At 56.4% G+C, this 16,735-nt stretch overlaps 2 protein-coding genes and 1 pseudogene across 3 annotated transcripts; 2 read left to right on the plus strand and 1 right to left on the minus strand.

The window, feature by feature from the left end:
* Nucleotides 1-41: 41 nt before the first annotated feature.
* Nucleotides 42-6,327, plus strand: CTHT_0067460 (annotated as a pseudogene; the record flags this gene model as incomplete). The annotated part of the gene is made up of 13 exons: nucleotides 42-448; nucleotides 506-536; nucleotides 609-759; nucleotides 816-1,409; nucleotides 1,478-1,542; nucleotides 1,634-2,913; nucleotides 2,980-3,253; nucleotides 3,322-3,779; nucleotides 3,852-4,282; nucleotides 4,354-4,657; nucleotides 4,714-4,944; nucleotides 5,022-5,831; nucleotides 5,904-6,327. Coding segments are annotated over 13 exons (5,460 nt in total).
* Nucleotides 6,328-7,876: 1,549 nt separating this feature from the next.
* On the minus strand, nucleotides 7,877-11,850 carry CTHT_0067470 (uncharacterized protein; the record flags this gene model as incomplete). The annotated part of the gene is made up of 2 exons (XM_006696976.1): nucleotides 7,877-10,993; nucleotides 11,059-11,850. 2 exons carry the CDS (start codon nucleotides 11,848-11,850, stop codon nucleotides 7,877-7,879), a joined length of 3,909 nt encoding a protein of 1,302 aa, XP_006697039.1.
* Nucleotides 11,851-14,189: 2,339 nt separating this feature from the next.
* CTHT_0067480 (trimethyllysine dioxygenase-like protein) lies at nucleotides 14,190-16,268 on the plus strand (the record flags this gene model as incomplete). The annotated part of the gene is made up of 9 exons (XM_006696977.1): nucleotides 14,190-14,272; nucleotides 14,400-14,657; nucleotides 14,756-14,773; nucleotides 14,833-14,899; nucleotides 14,970-15,030; nucleotides 15,117-15,204; nucleotides 15,264-15,366; nucleotides 15,432-16,116; nucleotides 16,189-16,268. 9 exons carry the CDS (start codon nucleotides 14,190-14,192, stop codon nucleotides 16,266-16,268), a joined length of 1,443 nt encoding a protein of 480 aa, XP_006697040.1.
* Nucleotides 16,269-16,735: the final 467 nt, after the last annotated feature.

Here is a 16,735-nt window from a genome sequence, read left to right on the forward strand (position 1 = left end):
CCCCACCCCTTTCACTATCTCACCATCATCAAATTATCACCATGACTGCCGAATCTTCCATCCCCCCTGCCCCAACCCTCCCGGTGCCCCTGACCGAGCTGGTCAAGCACCTCGACTCCCACCGCGAAACCCCCGTCACAGAACTTATGGTCCCTTTCCGGCAGCACGAAGCCCATCTTCGCGCTCTCTTTGCCCAGGACCCCTCCAACCCCAAGCTGCAGGACCCCTACGTCAATGTGCTCCCCATCTTCACAGATGACACTCCCCGCATCCGGATCCGGGCTCGCAATCTGAGCCAGGAAACGAAGGAGGAGAAGGAGAAGTACATCATGCCTCTGCCAGCCAAACTGCGGAAGAAGGATGGCAGTCCCGCGGTTGTCGGGAGTCTGAAGGAGTTCCAGAAGAATTTTGATATCTTTTCGGAGCAAAGTCTTGCTGACATGGACTGGTATGCTTTACTTTGTGACTAGTCAGAGGAAAAGGGATAGGCGCTGACACTGAGCAGGAGCAATGTTGTTGCGGCGGGGTCGTCGGTCGTGAGCTGTTTACTACCCGTACCAGACGAGTATAAAGGCTCGAAGAAGCGGCTGAGAGAGTTTTATCATTAGAAATTCTGCCCGGCCTCGGACGTTGACTTGTTTCTCTATGGATTGACGGAGGAGCAGGCCATCGAAAAGATTAGGGATATCGAGAGAAGGGTGAGTGATGCTCTACTGCAGGATACGACAGTTGTCAGGACGAAGCATGCTATCACTATTTGTACGTCCCTTCTGACAGATTACAAAGACGAACTGTTACTAACCTGTCCGTTGCAGGCAGCCAATATCCTGTCCGGCACATCCAGATCGTCCTGCGCCTCTATAAATCAGTGTCGGAAATCCTCACCGGCTTCGACGTGGACTGTTCCGCGGCCGCCTACGACGGCTCGCAAGTCTGGGTTACCCCCCGCGCGCTGCAATCCTACATCACCCAGATCAACCACATCGACCTCTCCCGTCGCAGCCCCTCGTACGAAAACCGCCTCTCCAAGTACGCCCACCGCGGCTTCGAAATCTACTGGCAGCACCTTGACCGCTCGCGCATTGATCCCTCCATCTTCGAGCGTAGCTTCCAGCGCACGCTAGGATTGGCGAAGCTGCTAGTTCTCGAAAAACTGCCAACATCGCAGGCCAGAGATGAGTATCGCGTTCGGAGGCGTGAAGAGAGGGGTCGGCCGAGAGTCGATCCGTGGAGGTACAACTACAGCGGGGGGTTATCTGGTAATATCAAGGACCAACATGAGGACGAGGTGGCCGATTGGTGGATGGAAGAAGGCGAGGAGCTGAGTAATTACCATACCTTCACCATCCCGTACGGGCCGAGGATTACGGTGAAGAAGATTGAGCGGTTGTTGTTTAATCGGGATTTGCGTAAGTGCCTCCTAATTTTTTTTTTCTCGTTGAATTGCTCAAACGTATGTATGCTGACAATCACGCAGTCCTCAATGCCGAGTGGAATCAACCCGACGACCGCAAGGTCTATCTCCATCGTCACCCTCACTTTGTACGATTGCTTACCCCCTTCCCCCTTCCCCCCCCCCCCCCCAAAACACCTCCCTTCATCACTCCTTGTGTCTCACTAACCATTATCCCAGTTTGGCGATTTCGACGACATCATCAACGACTGCTGTGGCAGCTGCCCAGTCCCCAAAACCGAAGAAGAAAAGCGAATCGCCGAGGAAGAGTCCAAGACGTACATCTCGGGCCGCATTACCTTCCTCAAAGACGATCCAGGCCGCCAGACCATCGGCTCCTTCCACCCGCTGACCGACGACGACTGGACGGAGATGGCCTACGTCGGGAACACCCAACGCTTGTGCCAGGGCATTGTCGACAGGAATGTTGATGCGGTACGTGAGTGGCTCGCCCAGGAGGGCGCCGATGTGAACCAGAGGGACTTCACGGGCCGGACACCGCTCCATCTCGCCGTGATGTGCTCTACGCCGGAGGTAGTTAAGATGCTTGTGGAAGCGGGGGCCAGGCTAGTTGCCCGACTGGCGGATGGCAGGACAGCGCTGCATTTGGCCGCGCAGATGGGCGACGTAGAGATTGTCAAGATCTTGTTGGATCAGAGCGCAAAGAATGAAGCCGAGTGGGAGGAGAATCAGGAGAAGGCGGAGAAGGCAAGGAACGGGGACGGAGAGAGGGAGGATGATGAGAAAGAGGAGGAGGATGAAGATGAGTCTGATGGCTCAGATGGAGAAGACGAGGATATGTCCGTTCTGTCCTCTAACGACGCCGACGAGGATGACATGGCGCACAGCACGACGACCGGCTCTTTCGTCAAGCTGCGCAACAGGAAGAAAATAAAAGACGAGAAGCCTTCCGACGGCGACATCACCGCTCTCGACGAGGCCACCGGAGATGAGCCCGACTTCTATGACATCAATGTCACAGCGTGGGACATCCCCTGCTCTGCCCTGCACCTGGCCATCGTCGAAGGCCACTTCGACGTTGTCAAACTTCTGGTCCAGGAATACGGTGCAGACGTGCTGATCCCCGTCAAGCGCTTCATTTCGGGGTCCAAGAAGCCCTCCAGCGTGCTGCTGACTCTTGTCCTCGCGCTGGCCCTGCCGTCTGACAAGGCCGCCGAAATGACGCGCACGCTGCTCAGTCTGGGCGCCACATCCGCGCAGGCGGACCTAAGCGGGATGACGGCACTGCACCGATTTGTGGATGAGGACGCTCGGGCTGCGCTGGACGCCCTGTTGAAGGCGGATCCGGCGGGCGCAAAGATGGCGATCAACCATATGGCAAAGGTTGATCACTCCCGGTTGCGCACGCCGCTGTGTATGGCGATTATGCTCGGGTGCAGGGAGACGGCAAAGATGCTGCTTGAGCATGGTGCGCAGGCGCAGGTTCCTTATGAGGCTTGGTATGTTCTTTACTACTAGATGGTCGAGCTGGGCTTCCTGAGAAGCCGAGACTAACACGCGTTTAGGCTCAAGGCGATGAAGCAGCTTAAGGGCGAGAAGGAGCTTAGCGGCAAGTCATTTGCGGAGAACGAGAAGCGATTCCAGAGGTCCTTTCAGCAACCTCTCATCCTGGCACTGAACTCGGCCATCCCCGATCTCGCCATCGACTTGCTGGAGCGCGGCGCCGACCCGAACGCGTTAACGACCAACACTTGGGAGCGTCTGCACTACCGGTCGTCGTGGGAGACGGAGATCCACGGCACCAGCGCGCTGGACATCGTCGTTCGCAACATGTGGGAGGTGCGCAAGCAGCTCTACGTACTTGACAAGCGCCAGGAGGAAGGACCGTCAACGAGGAAGGGCCAAAGCTGCCCGCCGACATCGACGCCTACTGCAACCAGTTCCCTAAAGACAGCTACGAGTACTACATTGCGACCCGCCAGGCTAAGAAGGAGAGGGAGCAGTATGAGGAAAAGAAAAGGGCATGGGAGGAGAAGCGGAAAACGCTGTTGCTGGGAGTGGCACAGAAGAAGGAGGCACTGATGGAAGAGTTTGAGAAGCTGAAGAAGAAGATCCGGCATGCGCTGCTCGCTAAGGGCGCGAAGTCGTTCTACGAGCTGCATCCCGATGTCCGCCGTCCGGGTTACGACGCCGAGACGGCCTTGAGCCTGCTGGATCCCGAGGGTTTCAGCCAGATGCCGGAAAAGGATAAGGACGAGGACGAGGTCAAGACGTGGAAGACGGTGGCGTGGCCGTTCGACGTGTCTTTTGATTTCCGCGGGTGTGGCGACATCACGCAGGAGAGGCGGAAGGCTTATCTCGAGCTGTGAGCATTTTGGTCTTGAACTAGTTCGCGATCCTGAACACAAGTACTGACTGACTGACTGACTGACTGTAGATTCAACGCCGCCTTCCAAGGAGACATTGACACGCTGCGCAAGCTGACGCTCACGGGCGGCTGGGACGACGACAAGAAGGAGCCGGCCCTCGTCGTCACGGCCAGCGACGTGTTCGACAACAACCTGTTCACGCTGGCCTTCCGGCAGGGCCACTACGACGTGGCGCGCGAGATCCTGGCCATCGTCAAGGCGCAGTACGTGCCCAAGAAGAAGGTCAAGAAGCAGTACCGCCTGGCTGCTAGCGGGGACTACTACTCGGAGTGCGGCTCTGATGACTCTAGCTCTGATGCCGGCCTGAGGATTATCGGCGAGGAGGTGGACGATGGTACCCATGGAACCATTGCCAATGTGGGCGAGGTCTCGATGCAAGCTACGACGGATGTCTCGCCTCTGGAATACTTGGAAGAGAAGATGCAGAAGTTGATTCAGCGTACGTCTTGGTTCATCTCAGCGTGGCTGACTGGGAACTGACTGATTGACTGACTAACTGACCACCTACAGGCGTGATCACGAAGAACGACCTCCGCGGTCTCCGATTCCTGCTGGATGTGCACGAGGAGCTGGTCGCACAACGTGACAACGAGGATGACCAGGACCATGACGAGATTGAGCGGCAATTTGGGTACGTCTTGCCTGCGGCAACTTTTGAAGAGCTGCTCCGCGGGAGTCACATCGAGCTGCTGTCCGAATTGATCCGCCGCACCGGTGCCGGCCTGCCGCTGGCCGAGATGGTCTCCAAGACGGGCGTCGAGATAAAGGTCCAGCCGAAGTACTACCAGGGGCTGACGGTCAGGGGGAAAAAGAAGTGCGTCCTCACCCTCCTTCCCATTATCCTCTGGAGACACTACTGACCCTTAACAGACCAGCCGGCACCCAGGCCATTCAACATTGCCACCAAAGCACCAAGATGCCTGCCCCTCCTCTCTTGCTCGCTGCTCGGGGAGGCTGCATCGACTCGGTCGAGTGGTTCCTCGGTCCTACACCGCAGCGTCTGTATCTCGAGTTCGCCACTTCCCCGCAGGCGCAAAAGGATCCGCGCATCAAGCATCTCGCGCAGGCAGCCGGCGGCGTCGAGGGCCACATAATGAGATGGTTGAGCAGCCAGAGTACGTCTCTCTTCCCCCACCCTCCCTTTTTCGAGAGTACCTCGAGACTAACCGCCTATGCAGACGAGCTCCTCCTCCACGCTGCCATCTTAAACTCCAGCAACAACCGTTCCACAAAACTCATCTCCTCCTGCTCAAATCCCACCCCCATCTGCTCGAGGTCCGCGCGGCGAATGGCATGACACCGCTCCTCCTCGCCGTGTACCTCCACTGGGAGGATGCGGTCAAACTCCTCCTTTCCGCTGGCGCCGACCCCCGAGCACGCGACTGCGAAGACAGCAACCTTCTGCATTTGGCCCTGGACAACATAATCTTCCCCGATCAACTGCGCGCCCTCCTGGACCTCATCCCTAAGGATGTCCTCGCCCCGATGCTCAAAGAACGCGACTACCTCGGCCGGGGCGGACAGACCCCGCTGCACTGCTACCTCAACCGCCACCGCCACACACACGGCAGGACCCTACACCACGACGTCCTCCCCATCGTGCACGCCCTGCTGCACGGCATCAACCACGACGTCGTGAAGCAATCACTGCGGATGCTCGACGGCGCCGGCGAAACTCCTCTGCACACCCTGCTTCGCGAGCACTCGGAGCCGGCGCTGGTCCGACTCCTGCTCGAGCTGGATCCCGGCCTGCTCTACATCGAGAATGCTGTCGGGCTGACGCCGCTGGAGATGTTACACAACGCGTGGACGAACCATCAGGTGGTGGAAACGAGGCTTGCTTCCAATACCAGGTGTGAGAGGGGGGATAAGTACGATCTGTACGGCGAGCAGAACAACACGCTTTCGGCGCTGTTCTACCTGGATCCGGGGAAGTTTGTCAAGCCCCACGAAGAAAAGGAAGAGCAGGCGTGCTGGGCCAACGACTCGTAGAGTCGAACCCAGAAAGACGGGAATGAACCTGTGCTCCGGCTGTGGGCGTTGTGCAACTATTATCATAGGCACAACAGCGAGGAGAACAGGAAGCGTGTCCTCGTCAACCTTTACCAAGCCAATCTGGTTATGAAAAGGCTCGAGTCCCGGTACATGGCCAAACGATACCCGTTCGCAAGCGTTTTCGATGACTATTCGTCTGACTCGTACATCTCTGGTGACGATGACCAGCCCCAGCATCAGGAGACGCCTGGTCGGAAATACGTATCGGACTTCGTTACGCAATCATACTTGTACAGTTTGTTGGGCCCGTCGTGGAGACATGTGCTGCACGATGATGGCAAGGTTCCTTCTGAGGAGGAGGAGAAGCAGCTAGAGGAGCATGTGTCGTCGGTGTGTAAGAAGTGCGGGTGGAGGCATTGGCCAGACATAAGGGATTTAGAGGAGGGTGAGACCAAGCAGGAGGAGGATGTGGAGATGACGGGGGTTTAAGGATGAGAAGGGCTGATGGGTATTGAGATTCCTTTTTTTGGATATATTGAGCCGGATTTAGTGTGTTTGATTATTTTGCTTGCGTACGCTCTCATAGTTTCAATATCTGTCACATGGACACGGCAGTCCAAGGAAAGGGATGTCCCCGACTGCCAACACAAGGGACACCAGAGACAGGATGATTGTGAGCGGCGCAAATACGTGGTTGATCCCGGAAGATGTCTAGAGCCGGATGACCGAAGAGAATGAACCATATGGCCGAGGCATGATGAGGATTTTATAAAGGAAGCTGCCCGGTCATGATAGACTTCCCTTGGTTCCTCCTCTCCCTAACACAAGGACACTGAGGACCAAGAAAGATTATTACACGTAGTAATTGACTTCGCTGCGCACCCCACATCGTCAGTGGCCATCATCTAACCCATTTGACCTATTGTCGATCCCTGCCTGCACTAGACCAAGTCGCCCGTTACAATATCTCACCGCTTTTAACCTAAAAGAAGCTATAACAGTCAGCTTTTCATTCAATCAACTGAGATACAGCGCTTCTTAAGTTCCTGAGTGTTGAGGGTGTTGGTGTTAGTGAACAGAAAAGTGCTCAAAGAGGCACAGAAAGCTCCATGTTTGCGCTTTTTTTTTTTTTTCGTTGTCGTGAGGAGGAGAAGGGGGAGGGTGGGGGGCAAAGTAGTGCGTGAAAAGCATAAAACTTACGGGGTGAGTTCACTTGCGTCTGTGTGATAATTATACTTTAACAATCGTATGTCCTCTCCGTCCTAAGCATCAGCTCCGTATCTCTTGCATCCAAGGCTTTGAGCAAGCTAATAATGTAAACATTACTAGCCGCTCAGTATCGCCTCTCCGCGTCGCATGACTCAACTCAAAGGCACATCAGACAGACAGACAGACAGACAGACAGACAGACAGACAGAGCAAAGTAACCTATAAACCGAACCGAACCATTTTGTTAATCCCAAACTACTACCTTGGTATGTGATGAGAAAACTATGTAGACAGAACATCTTGTTTTGCTTAAGACAAAAAAAAACCAAAACTACCAACTACCTAATAACACCGCTTGTTTGAGGGGGTATAGACAGACAGACAGATAACAGGTGATGGCATAAATACAGACCCTGAATAGGCGAACCAGTCCTAAGTAATCCAGCCGGATAACATAGAAACCAAATAAGAGAATAATAAAAGGAGTAGGAAGAAGGAGGGGGGTGAGAAGTGAAAAAAAAAAAAGTGGTAAAAGTGAAGAAAAAAAGGAGTTTGCCGGATCCCTTCCATCCATATCTGACTTCCTACCACTGGCTGATCCAATCCCATCCTCAACTGCCAACCCGAAAATAAAACCCTAACTAATGTCTGTAAAGTAAAGTGCCCCTTGTCTGGCTCAAGAAACGGAACTCCCCCCTTCCTTAACCGAACCAACCAATCAATCCATCCACCCCCCATCACTCACCATCCGTCAAAGTCCTCAAACACCCTAACCAACCAACCAACCAACCAACCAGACAACCAACCAGACACGCACACCACGCGACCCTCAATACCTCCACCTAGGCTTCTCCTGCTGTACACTAGGATACTGTCCCTGCCTACTCGCCCCCCTCGACATCGCAACCCTAGCCCCTGCTAAAGCCTGCGGACTCACCCTCCCGCCCACTCCGACCCCAACCTGTCCCTCGTTCAACCCAATCACGCTGCCCCTAAACGGACTCCTGGCGGGAGTCCCTGTGCCGGTGGCTGAAGTAGAGGTGGAAGAGGACAACACACTCGCACGCCTGGACTGGCCCGTGGTACTCGTGGCGCGGGTGCTGGATCGGCTCCTCGAGGCAGAAGGGGGGTAGTGGGCGCCTACAAGGTGGGAGGAGGAAGAAGAAGGGGGGTAGTGGTGCGCGAGCGAAGACGCAGGTCTGCGTGGGGGGACGTCGGGTTTGCTGAAGTCTAGCGGGGGGAGACGAGCGCTCTGTGGTTGGACGGACGCGCGTCGGCTGGACTTGGTTGCGCTGGAGGCGGTGGTGCTGATGCTTAGGTCGGAGGAAGAGGCGGAGAGGGGCTCGCCTCTTGCAAGTCTGGGTTTGGCGGCGCTACCTGCGAGGCGCTCGCGGAAGGAGAGATTCTGACTCGAGGACGAGGGTGTGTTCCCCGCGGATCCGTTGAGCAAGGCCTCCTCGGGGATGGGCGACGCAGACGTGGCACGTATAAGGGGGCTGCGGGCGAGGGGGTGGTGTTGGGGGAGGGGGAGTTTGGAGGTGGAGGATGACGGGGTAGCGGGGACAGAGATGGATCTCCCCGCACCTTGGAGAGTGGTCTTCTTCGCGTAGGGGCTGGGCGTGGTCAGGGTGAGCGGTTTGAAGTTGTGTCCGACATCGAGGTCGTTGGTGTTAGTGGACGAGTTCCAGCGAGGGCGGGTAGCTAGGCTGGATGGCGGGCGGGATGTTGTGCGCTGGGTTGTGGGAGTGACGGCGCTTTCGCGGGAGAAGGGGACGGACAGGGTTGAGGAGGAGGAGGAGGAGGAGGAGGCCGGGAAGGCGGGAGGTTTGCGGGAAGAGAGCTTGCTCGACGGGGTAGGCAGCATAGAGTGTCTCTTTGCCGCGGGCGTGGTGTGGCCCAAAGCGCTAGCAGACCTCTGCTTGGGGGGCTGAAGACCCGATTTCCTGGCGGTAACCGGCATGATGACTGAGGACGGCGGCGACGTCTGCGGTGTCTCGTTGCCGCTGGCCAACGCCGACGACAGCTCCCCCGAGAGCATACTGCTCACCGAATCACGCAGCTGCTGCTCCGTCCTGCGATGCTCCCTCTCGGCCTGGATCTCCTCCAGCGCCGCATCCAACTCCCCAATCTGCTCCTTCAGCTGCGCCCATCTAGCCTGCATATCCACATGCAGCCTGACAATTTCCCCGTTCACCGTCAACCGATCGCTCAACCCCTTGTCTACGATCCCCAACACCCTCTCAATGGCCGGGCCATAATGTGTCTTCTTCGCCTCGTAACTCTCCAAGCTCTTCCCCCACGCCAGAGGGTTAGTCAGGTACAACCTTGCCTCAACCCCTTCCCGCACTTTATGCACGCTCCTCTCGACTGACTCATACATCTTCTGCGCTTGACGGCCCGCACTGCGGAAGACCAGCACCCAGCGGTCCTCGCCAAGCTCTTTCCTCAGGTTCTCCGCATCCCGCTCCAGCTTGCGATAGCTCTCGTCGAGCTCGAGCCGGCGCGTCTCTAGCTCCTCGCAGGCGGTCGGGAAGATCTTCTCGGCGCGGGCTTGGAAGACCGAAAGGCGCATGGGCAGGAAGTCGAGGGACGCACGCAACGGCTGCATGCGCGCGAACAGCGCCAGCAAACTCGAGTCGTCTTGCGGCGGGGTCGCGGCATTGAACGAGGGCGAGGTCGGGCTAATAGGCAGCGCCGTCATGCTGAACCGGTGGTTCGGGGTAGGCTGGAGATGCACGGTCGAAGTCCTGGGCTCCTCAATGAGCGTATCCAAGTCCGGTACGTCCGGCCCATCGCCCACGAGCGCCACGCAGGACCTGTGCCTCTTCTCCTCCAGCTCGAACACCAACCTGCTCAAATCATCCATCTCGTGCTGGATATCTCCGATCACATTATTCCACAGCTCCTCCCATTCCATGGCAATCTCCACCTGCGTCTTGACCCCCTTCAGCGTCTTATGAATCCGTGCCCACTCCGCCGTGATCCCCTCCATCTGGCTAACCGCCCTCTTGAGATCCTCGGGCGGCACAGCCGTGATATCCTCCCTCGCCTGCAACTCCTCAATGGCGCCCACATAAATCTTGATCAGCTCCTCAAACCTCAGTATAGCATTCTCCACCTCCTCAACACCCTCCCTGCCTCCCGCAGCCGCCCACTCCACATCATCGTCGGCCTCCAGCCCATCAATGACTTCAGACGCCTTGTAGATCCACCCGCGGATCTGCTCAGCCGCGCCGAGCAGCGCCTTAGCAGCCATCTGCGCGGTCGGGATCGCCGCGACCCTACTCGACAGCGACTCGGCATCGGGAAGCTGGATGGATGTCAGCTGGGCGATCTGGCTGGCAAACGACGCCCTGGAGAGCGTATAGACCGAGCCGGGCCGCTTCAGACCAAGGGGGTTAAACGGGATGTTCTCGTTGAAGGGCTCGCGGGAGGTGGTAGTGGAGACCGTCCCCGGCGAAACGACCGACGACCGGCGCGACTGAGGAGGCGTGTCCTTGGGCAAGGGGGGCGGCGGCACGTCGTCATCATCTTCGAGCGGCGGAGGACGTGTGTCACGCGCGATATGGGCACCGCGCGTGTCGGGCTGGGCTTTCACGCCGTTGCCGTTGGTGTGGTCCGGCAGGCGGTACTTGTTGGTGTCCATTAGGTTGTCGAGCGGCTCAGTGGCTGGGATTTCGGGAAGGAATTCGGGGCTTGGGGCGGCCGTCGATGTTTGTGTTTGGGATGGCTCGACTTCTGACTCGGACTTGCCTCCCTGGGACTTGTCGGACTTGAGGCTCGAGAAGGACGGGATGCGGGCGATGGCTGCCTTGGTGCCCTTCCAGGGGCGTCCGCGCTTCTCGATGACCGGAGCTGTCGGCTTCGCGAAGAGATGCTCGTCGAGCTTTCGTAGCTGCTCTTCGGGTAGGCGTCCCGGCTCGATTTGGCGTGATGGAGGAGGGGACTGCTTGCGCGTGCCGAAGCCGAGGGCTTTTAATCGCGCTGCGAGGCCAGGCGACGGCTTTCGACCTTTCTGCCTAGGGGGTGAGGTAAGTTGTGGGGGGTCGTGGCGTTATGGATGTTTGCAGCAGTCGTTAAGCCGTTTGGCTTTTGCTGTTGCTGTTGCTGTTGCTGTTGCTGTTGCTGTTGCTGTTGCTGTTGCTGTTGTTGTTGTTGTTGTTGTTGTTGTTGTTGTTGTTGTTGTTGTTGTTGTTGCTGCTGCTGTTGCTGCTGCTGCTGCTGCTTTGAATGTTGCAGTAATGGTTGTAAGCTTTGTTGTTGTGCGCTCTGAGGTTGCTGCGGCTGATAAGGGGCTGGCTTTGGCGGCAGCCCAGGACAACTGGGGCTGGCGGCCGCGGTTTGGTTTTGGTGTTCGCCGAGGGTCCGGTGCTGGATGTTGTCGTCGTGATTGGTGGCCGTGGCGTCGCACGACTGGTCCGGCTCGCTCTCGCTGGGGACGGACAGGGCGACGGACACGGACACGGAGATGTCGGAGGAGGTCAGGGAGGACTGCTCGGCGTTAGCATTGGATGCAGCATCGTGGCCGGACTCGGATCGGATGGCGTTGCGGTCGTGGTCGTGGTTGTGGTCGGACCCAGGTCCGGGGCTGGGGATGGCGTCGGCGATCTCGCTGATCTCGAGCACGGGCGGCGCAATGGCAATGTCGAGCAAAGGGACGGCGGTCTGATTGGTGTTGCAAGTGTCGTCGATTGTGTCAACTGTGTTGTCGTTACTGGCGGTGGTGCCAGTATTGGCGTTATTGTTGTTGTTATCGCCGCTCTCACTGCTGGGAGCAGCTGCAGCGGCAGCGGGGTCTGACATTTATTTTCTCGCTGATAATTGTCCCAAGATTTATTGTAAAAAAAAAAAAACCTGTTTCGGCGTGCAGCGCGCTGCTAGGTTGCGTCGATGGCTTTGGCGTGCAGCGGTGCTTGTCGGGTGCTTGTAGTACTTAGGTGCAGTAAAGTCACAGTCGGTAGCGGGTAGGTCGCACAGCTCCTTGTGTGGTTCTATGGTCAGGATTGGCCAGAAAGTTGGAGCAGTGCTGGGGGCGAGTGGCTGAAGCTTGGGTGAGCCACAAGCTTGGAAGCTTGGCCTGTTCAAGGTTGCTGGGGGGTCCAGTTGCTAGGGGGGCCAGAAGCTGCGTTAGCTCGTCGCTGCTCAGTGGCTCTCCTGTGGAAAGACTGGGAAGTTGGTGGACTGCCTATGCACTGCTGTGGGGGCGTTCGCGCTCGATATTGGCAAGGCCTCCCCTGGCGTCTCGCTGGCTGCACGTCCGACTGGTCGAGTCTATTGGGTCCAGGCTAGTGCTGCTGACACGATCAGGCGCTGCTCGGCTCCCCTGCTGGTGAGGATTTTCACTGGATAGATGATGAATGACTGTTTTTGAATCTTGTCTGATATCGAGATAGCCTGCTGCTGCTCACCGCTGGTGTTGTACACTGCTGGTCGCGATCGTCTGCGAGTAAAACGACATGCTGCAGCAGACACGGCACGCGCGACGCGACTGGCGCCCGGGAGTCTAATTCGATGCCACTGCAAGCCGGGGAAGGGGGGGGGGGTTCCGTCTGCGAGATTGATATTTGCGAGATTGCTGGTGGGCCGCGGCTCGCCGTGAGGGATTCGACTGGGTGTGACTGGCAAAAGCTGGCCTCACTTCTTGATACCACCAGTAATTCTAATGGTGTCTTGGAGTCTCTCCGTGTTGGCTGTAGATAGTAGAGAGTAGAGCATTGGCCTTTGGTGTGTGTGTGTCTCTTGTGGCAGGTTGGGCACGTTGGGTTCCAATCATTCAAAACAAGCTTTGTGATGCGCGTTCAAAGGGAGCGGGACACGGAGCTTCACTCATGAGGGGCGCCTGAATCGCGAAACGCCAGATTGCCGTTACCGTACGGAGCCTGAACGGAAAAACCATACCTTTTTTTTCTCTGCCATGCGTACCATGCGCGTGCGCCCCGGATTTTGCTAGATTTTCATGTTGCAAGCCGTCCCTCGAATCGAAATGCCACGCGGCCGCATCTGCGTCCTCGATCTTCATCATGGGGCTTTTTTCTTTTTCCGTCTTCATTTGCCCGGAGCTGAGTTTAATGACTTGCAAGTGTGATCTGTGATGCCAAGCCTTCCTTTTCTTGAGCCGTTTTTTTTTTGGTGATTTTTTCAGCGCTCTGCGCCCCGGAGAGCTCGGCTGAGATCACATGACTGCCTTGTCTGAGAAAGTCTTTGATCGTCGTGACACAGTAGACAGCTGCCCGTGTAAACGTGTTGCAATGTCTTGCTTCTCAGATCTACCATCTCTGTCCTTCGATCTCTATCATCTTTTCCCGGGCAACATGGACGCTTTGGACAGATGATGAGTTTTGCTTCGATCAACTCTCTCCTTTTTCAAGGCCCTCGTAAATTACAGTCTACGTATCAATAGAATATTACCCGTATGATCAGAGGGGCAGCCGTCATATCAGGCCAATGAATTCTTCCGCTTGAATTGCGCCGAGGTTACCGAATCCTCCTTACACATCACTGCCGATATCTCCTCCCAGATAGAGCAGGTATCCCGCTCTCCCTCGAAGCGTGCCACTGTCACCCCGATGACACGCGACGAGACGCGTACGCGTCCGCAACCTGCGCAATGGCACAGCAGCACTCAGCCGCGGCTTGCCGAACCCTGAAGATCCGCCAGCCTCAATTACGTAACCCCAGCCTTAGGGTTAGATGACAGGGCAAAACGGTAAGGACCCACCCGGGAAATCCCGTGGGGTTATTTGCAGGTATGCAGTGAGGGGTGAGGGGCATGCATTCGGATCATCTGATATGGCGGGGTGCAGGGTGCATGTACCCGAATCAACGGGACTCTGGTAGCAACAAACCAATCATTCCCGCAGTCCCGAGAAGAGAAACTTTTGTATAAGTCGAGGGCTAGCGGCAAATACCAGGACTAAACGACGCAATCCTCATGCACCAGCTTGATCAACCGGTCCAATTGGCTGTCCATTGGTGATTTGAACCTCGAGCTACAGCCTACAGGGTTGGATCCGTGGTTGCGCCCAGCAAGTTATCCCAGGTGCTGTCTCTAAACTCTCAGTTGTTCGCTGCGCCAACCTTGACTCCTATCTCCCGTCTCCCATCTCGTATCACGCTCCCCTCGGCCGTCTCGTCTCCCCAAAATGACGCTGCTGCGCCCGTTCCAGTCTGGCCTCCTCCGCCAGGGGGCTGTTCGCACCATGGGAGGCTTGGGAGCTATTGCGAAGTGCGTCGGCCAGATCATCTTTCCCCTCCCTCCCTCCCTCTCCCCCCCCCCCCAAAAAAAAACTCACCTTCGCAACTGCTCTCCAGGCCTATACTCACTCGCAATCTTCTTTGTCTCCGCACGCCAGACCCGCCGCTCGCTATGCCCAAACTCGATCCTTCGTCGCCAGCAGCGTCCGGCGCGACAGCGAAGCACAGCCCAAGGAGTCTCTAGCATCAGCTTCTGAAATGCACGATAAGCTCCCAGTGCCCTATGGCCCCAACCAGCTCCCTCCCTTCTTGCCAAACCCCCGCAACGGAAACTACTTCACCGTCGATAACCCCAACCGGGTGCTGGAATGCATCAGGCCCCTTGCTCCTAACCATAGGTACAAGGGTAGGAGTTTGTAAGTTTTTTTTTTTTTTTCCTTCTCCCAACTTTGGCCTACTGTGGGCGCATATGTATGTGTGTGAGAGCTAATGATGGCTAACGAGTTGGTATTAGTTCGAACATTTGGCTGCGGTAAGCTTGTTGAAACCCGGCGAGGTGATGGGGGCTTTGATTTGACTAGTTCATGCCAGTGACAACTGCCGCTGCGAGCAGTGCGTCTACCCTCCAACCCGGCAACGGTTGGCGAACACCTTCGACGTAGGTGATCCCCGTTCCGCTCTCGGGTCCCGCCTTTTGTAGACTTCCCATCTCACTCAGGCCCTCGTAGATCCCTGATGATATCCACGCCCTTCGGCACAGTGAGTCTGTCCAGGGTGTCCACATCGAATGTGAGTTTGTCCTCCTTTTCTAGATTCTTTTCTCTTTTTCTTAAAAAAGAAAAATAATATAAATCCCTTGCTCACACATACCGTAGGGTCCGATGGTCACACGAGCTTCTACGAGTGGGAATTTCTCCGTTGGTGGATGATGTTCACCAGCCGCGAGGCATACAACCAGCCTCCGTATGGCGCATACCGATATATCTTGTTACATATGTGCCAGCTGCTTACTCTCTCTCCAGGAGGTATCTTTGGGGCTCCGAGATCGCCCAACACCCTCCGACGGTCGACTACCAGGCGGCCATGACGACTGAAGCTGGCGTTGCCCAGATGACAGACAAGATCGTGAGAAGGCCCATTTTCCGGTTACCTCTTTTGCCTTGCCGGCTGCTAACAAGCCCCGCCCCCAGGTCAAATACGGCTTCGTCTTCGTCAAAAACGTGCCCTACGACAACCCCGACTACACCCGCCAACTCCTCGAGCGCATAGGACCCATCCGCCAAACCCACTATGGTGGCTTCTACGACTTCATCCCCGACATGGCCAAAGCCGACACCGCCTACACCAATTACGCTATCCCGGCCCACACCGACACGACTTACTTCTCCGACCCGGCCGGCCTGCAGTCCTTCCATCTGCTCGAGCACAAGCCCGCCCCGGGAGAAACAGAAGCGGTCGGCGGCGAGTCTTTGTTGGTGGATGGCTTCAAAGTGGCCGAGCTGCTCCGCAACTTCAAGCTCGACTATTATTATCATCTTGCCAAGATGCCCGTCATGTGGCACTGCAGCGGGAACGATGGCGTCACGATCCGGCCGTACAAGCTCTTCCCCGTGATCGAGGAGGACAAGTTCCTGCGCATTCCGATCCGCATCCGCTGGAACACGGCCGACCGGGGCGTCCTGCCGTACACCTCGTCGTGGCGGAGCCAGAAGGATTGGTGGCGGGCGGCGAAGAAGTTCGATGAGTTGTTGAAGGATCCCGCGAATGAGTATAAGTTCCAGTTGAAACCAGGGACGGTGTTGATCTTCAATAACTGGCGAGTATTGCATGGTAGGACCGCGTTTACCGGGATTAGGAGGATTTGTGGTGGCTACAGTAAGTGCATTCTCCTCTCACTCACATGTTTAGGATTGAGCGAGGGCTTTGGGTAGCTGACAGCGTTGACAGTCAACTTCGACGACTTCATGTCCACCTGGAGGAATACCAACTTCAAGCAGGAGGTTGTTCTGAGGGATGTCATTGGTTAAGAGCCTAGTATAGCATTCTTTGGAGTTGTGGTGTGGGCGGTATTTATTTTTTTTTGGGTATTTTTGTTGTGTGTGTGTGTGTGTGTGTGTGTGTGTGTGTGTGTGTGTTGACCGCGGTAAGTGGGCAGCGTAATACCTCACAGATCTACCTGTACAGTATATGAGCCATGAATGGACATATATGGATGAGCATGTGAATGTAGCTTGCATGTATAAATCTGCTTGGGGATGCGCGGTATAAAAGCTGTATGACTAGTATGTATAATGGTTAGGCAGGAGATTGGTGCCGGAAGACAAGAAAGACCACGGCATGGGCTGGATGAGGAAACTCCTTCGCCTTAGATGGGGGGTCTTTGAGAACGTCACTCGGGAGAATTCTACCGAGTTATCACTGCATCTCTCTCGCTTCCCCCGCTACGATGCCGACGCAGTGGCTGCGATTTCCGCTCCGTTCAGGGGTCCACTTG

This window comes from Thermochaetoides thermophila (genome assembly GCF_000221225.1).
Source record: "Thermochaetoides thermophila DSM 1495 unplaced genomic scaffold scf7180000011822, whole genome shotgun sequence".
NCBI classification, from domain to species: domain Eukaryota; kingdom Fungi; phylum Ascomycota; class Sordariomycetes; order Sordariales; family Chaetomiaceae; genus Thermochaetoides; species Thermochaetoides thermophila.